The 4,912-nt window shown below is 44.1% G+C and overlaps 1 protein-coding gene across 1 annotated transcript; it reads left to right on the top strand.

The window, feature by feature from the left end:
- Window positions 1-568: 568 nt before the first annotated feature.
- LOC120403423 (olfactory receptor-like protein OLF1) lies at window positions 569-1,507 on the top strand. The gene has a single exon (XM_039534492.1). The coding sequence runs from the start codon at window positions 569-571 to the stop codon at window positions 1,505-1,507; it is 939 nt and encodes a 312-aa protein (XP_039390426.1).
- The last annotated feature ends 3,405 nt before the right edge of the window (window positions 1,508-4,912 follow it).

Genomic DNA, 4,912 nt, shown 5'->3' with positions numbered 1-4,912 from the left:
AGCGACTTCCATGGTTGGAAAATATAGGCAATTACATAGTCACTGAAGCCAGTGCTTTCCAGTGTATCTCTGGGTTTTCATACGGGCTAAAGTAAATGCCAAAAAAATTAATTAGCACATTAAGCAACTTTAGCCCAAACCAACATGCCAAGCCACAGAGCTCCCCTTGCCCAAAGATAGTAGAAACATTGACACTTCTTTACGGTCTCTCTTTTTTGAGCTTACAAATAATCTCCTCACACTGAATTAATCTCCCCCTGATTCTTTTACAGCAGAGTCAAAAATCACTGTTTGCTGCTTGGATTAGTGAACAGGAGTGTTCGTATTTGGGGCATGATTAACCTGTGTGTCACTGTATTTATGCAGTGTGTACGTTATCGAACAACTTGAATGACCAGCTGTGAACATCTGGCTCTGTGGACTAAGCCCTTCCCTGAGCAGATACTGATGTCCATTTAGAAACTGATCTCCATTTATCTGCATTTACTTCATTACAGAGAAGGGAAAGGTTTTCCGAACCATCCACCTGTCCAGATCTCTGTAGCTGCCTGATCTGTGTTCAGAGGAGATGGAAAAGGGAAATCACTCGGAGGTGACTGAGTTCATTCTCTCAGGACTGACAGATCGTCAGGAGCTGCAGGTTCCCCTCTTTGGGGTGTTCCTACTGATTTATGGTATCACCCTGGTGGGGAATGGGGGGATGATCTTGTTAATCACGATTGATCCCCGTCTCCACACCCCCATGTACTTTTTCCTCAGTAATTTGTCTTTCTGTGACCTCTGCTTTTCCTCATTAATTTGCCCTAAGATGCTGCTGAATTTCTTAGGCGAGAGGAAAAGCATTTCTTACACTGCCTGCGCTGTGCAACTGTATCTCCTTATCATTTTTGCAGACGTTGTGTGCCTCTTGCTGGCTGTGATGGCGTATGACCGTTATGTGGCCATCTGTAACCCGCTGCTCTATACGGTCACCATGTCCTGGCAGCTTTGTAAAGAGTTGGTGGTTGGGGCATACGCTGTGGGCATGGTGGATTCACTGATACACACGTGCCTTACATTTCGGCTGTCATTCTGCAGCTCCAACATCATCAGGCATTTCTTCTGTGATATCCCCCCACTGCTGGCGCTCTCCTGTTCTGACACCCGCATCAATGAGATTGTGATGTTTGCTTTCACATGCTGCATTCAGGTGATCTGCTTTGTGCCTGTCCTCCTCTCCTATGTCTATATCATCTCCACCATCCTGCAGATCCGCTCTGCCGAGGGCCGGCACAAAGCCTTCTCCACCTGCTCTTTCCACTTGACTGCTGTGGTCCTGCTTTTTGGCACCCTCCTCTTCGTGTATTTACGTCCCACCTCCAGCTATTCCATGGACACAGACAAAGTGGTCTCGCTGTTTTACACGGTGGTGATCCCCATGCTGAACCCCTTCATCTACAGCCTGAGGAACACAGAGGTGAAGGACGCCCTGAGGAGAGCAATGAATAAACTCCTAACAGATTCTTGAAACTCTCTAACTCTTTACTGGTTTACTGATGTGGAGTAGAAACAGGTGAATTCAATTCCCAACCAATTGCAATGTAATTTCGTAGAGCCCATAGGAGTATTGTTCATTATTCTATTGTTATTATTTTTCATTTGTTTGTAGTGCAACAAGGTCTGCAGGCCCCAACTCAGATCAGTGGTCAAAACAGAGGAAGAATCACATGGGCAGAAAAGGAGAATTATTCTATAGGCTGGGGGATAGGGGCTTTCACTTACAGGGTGAGATACTCAACTTCATGTCTCTGTTCCAATGATTATCTATCTATCTATCTATCTATCTATCTAAGTTTGAAAGGAGAAACTGAGATCAACTCAGACTGGAATAGCACATCCCTCAGGGGCTGGGATGCTTTCTGGAAATGCAGGAAACCCAAGTGCATAGTGTGACGGGTTCGGTCTCAGAGACCCCCACTGGGACTGTCACCTGATGTTCTTAAATTTCCTCTGCTCCTATTTTCCCTGCCATCTTAGTCCTCTGAATCCTGTCTTGTTGAGTCAGACACGCTACCCTGCTGCAACACAGACCCAGGGTCTGGGCCGCATCCCCAACACTGGAGATCTAGACTGAGACCAGCTCAGCAGGATGCACGTCTCCATCACGCAGACACCCAACTCCCAATGGGATCTAAACCCCAAATAAATCCATTTTACTCTCAGCTGTTTGCCCTCCTCACAGGTAAAATTACTTACACTGTTTATAAATAAACAAAAATGATTTTATTAAGTATAAGAAGTAGGATTTGACTGGTTTTAAATAGTAACAGACAGAACAAAGTAAGTCACAAAGCAAAATAAGCAAAACACGCAAGGCTAAGCTTTATACACTTGGAAATCAGTTACAAATGTTAACTTCTCACTCCAGTTGTTATTTCAGGTAAAATCCTTCTCAGGGCAGATGCCTTTTCTGACCTAGGTCCAGCCTGTTTTCCCTGACCCTGTGGCTACAGTCCTTTTGTTTCCAGGTGCTTGCACGTATCTTTTGGGGTGGGAGGTCGTCTCTTAAGCCAGCTGAAGACACTCATAATTTGCCTTCCCTACTTCATATAGAACATCCCTTTGTTTGGAATTCCAACCCCCTCTAGAAAAGTACCAGCTTCAAGATGGATTTCAGTATCAGGTGACAGGGTCACATGTCACTGTAAGACCCGAGTGTGACATTGCACCCCATAATTCTTTATGGAAATATACTTATGAATGTAGATATGACATGACTGGAATATGTTTTATGCTACATATGGCATGTAACATATCGCTGCAAAGGTTATGATCTGCTAAATACATTCCTCCTATTTGTATGCATGTATAATTTTTGTATTCAGAGTTATGAATATTGGCGAGGTACTTGCTTAATTTTAAATACCCTCAGTGAAGCAGTTGGTCAGCTTCCTGGGAAAAAACTATTCTCACTAGGTGCCCAGTCAAGAACCACTTAAGCCAACAATAAACTTGGAGACGTCAATCCATATCTCAGCTTTCCCAGGAATGTGGCTTGGCTGCTGAGGAACTCAGTCATGTATGGACATATGCCTTGCCCATGTGACTCCAGAACTCCATCTTGGAGCTGGGATTCTATGCAGGGGGAGGGAGGGGTGTCCACCTACAAGAGAAAGTCAATTTAAACCCCTGGGAGACTCCTCCATTTTGTCTTCAGCTGGCTCCACCCCTAAGGATACCTTAAAGAAACTGGAACAAATGACAGTAACCACAGGGGGTGTGAGTGATTGCTGGACCCAGACTAGAAGGAGACTAATCTGTAAAAGGAAGCTTATTGGAACTCCTCTGAGGAGGAGGTTTTATCTGTATTCAGTTTTCTTACTGTATTAGGCATAGATTTCCGTGTCCTATTTTATTTTGCTTGGTAATTCACTTTGTTCTCTCTGTTACTCCTTGGAACCACTTAAATCCTACTTTCTGTATTTAATAAAATCACTTTTTACTTATTATTTAACCCAGAGTATGTATTAACACCTGGAGGGGCGGGGGGCAAACAGCTGTGTAAATCTATCTATAAGTGTTATAGAGGGTGACCAATTCAATAGTTTACCCTGAATAAGCTTTATACAGGGTAAAATGGATTTATTTGCTGATTGGATCCCATTAGGAGTTGGGCATCTGAGTGTTAGAGACAGGAAAACTTCTTCAGATCCTTTCAGTTAAGCCTGCAGTTTGTGGGATGTGGTTGAGACCTGGGTCTGTGTTTGTAGCAGGCAAGTGTGTCTGGCACAACCAGGCAGGGTTCTGGAGTCCCAAATTGGCAGGGAAATCAGGGGCAGAAGCAGTCTTGGCACATCAGTTGGCAGCCCCAAGGGGGTTTCTGTGATCCATCTAGTCACATTCTTCCTGGGTTGGCCCACAGGAACACAGGAAGGCTTGCAGGTAAACAGAGCCATTCACAGTTAATTGATTCTGAAGCACCCTTAATGGCCTTCACGTAATATGTCTACATCAGTGATACACGTTTATATCTTATTCTCCTAACTGCAGACATGGAAATAATCCATGTAAACAAATAGGATAAACTCACTTACTAGATTACAACCTTTCTGATGATATGTTACATGGGGCACTTAGCATAAAGCATATTCCAGTTATGTCGTAGTCAGAAGCATATTTTCATAAAGCATATGGAGTGCAGTGTCACACGTGGCTTTCCCCAGGACTAGAGAGAAGGGGGAACTGAACCCGGATCTCCCACCTCACAGGTTAACACCCCAACTATTGGGTTAAAAATTACAACGGGAAGGACCACGACTGCCTCCTACAGTGGCTGTGTTGTGACCGGCACCTAAATCCTCCCCCGGCACACTCACATTGTTTTGGGACAAACCAATTAGGAGTATTTATAATGCATTTGTGAATAGTTTCCGGTCAATCCAAACGGTATTGGTTTTGACAATAAATTATTTGTCCAGACGAAATTCACCCATTTCTAAACACCTTTGTGTCCCAACTCTGGGAAATTACTTAAAGAGACATTTGGAGAGGTGACCAACAAATAAAGTGGAATAGATTCACCTCAGTTTTGTATCATATTAAAAGGACCTCACGGGAGAGCCAGTGATCCAGACTAGATGATGCTCTGGCCCTCTGTGTTCCATTTTCACAAGGAAAGACAGGGCAACAACATTAATTGCATGTGCTGTGCACACCTGTTGTGCTGGGGGCAAAGATGCTGCAGAGAGCAAATCTCAAAGTCATCAAAGCCAAATTTAACCTCTGCGACTCAAGCAAGCAGCTCCAGAGATATTAAGGGTAACGTTGGTGTGGTTAGCAAACAGGGCAAGATTCGACTCTAAGTCAGATTTTTGGGTTCTGAGCAGGTACTGCTTCCCTCCTTCTCAGTGCATTGTAAGTGAAGGGTGGAAAA

This window comes from Mauremys reevesii, linkage group 4 (assembly GCF_016161935.1).
Source record: "Mauremys reevesii isolate NIE-2019 linkage group 4, ASM1616193v1, whole genome shotgun sequence".
Classification (NCBI taxonomy): Eukaryota; Metazoa; Chordata; order Testudines; family Geoemydidae; genus Mauremys; species Mauremys reevesii.
Note: the sequence above shows the minus strand (reverse complement) of the source record. Positions and strands in the feature narration are given on the sequence as shown.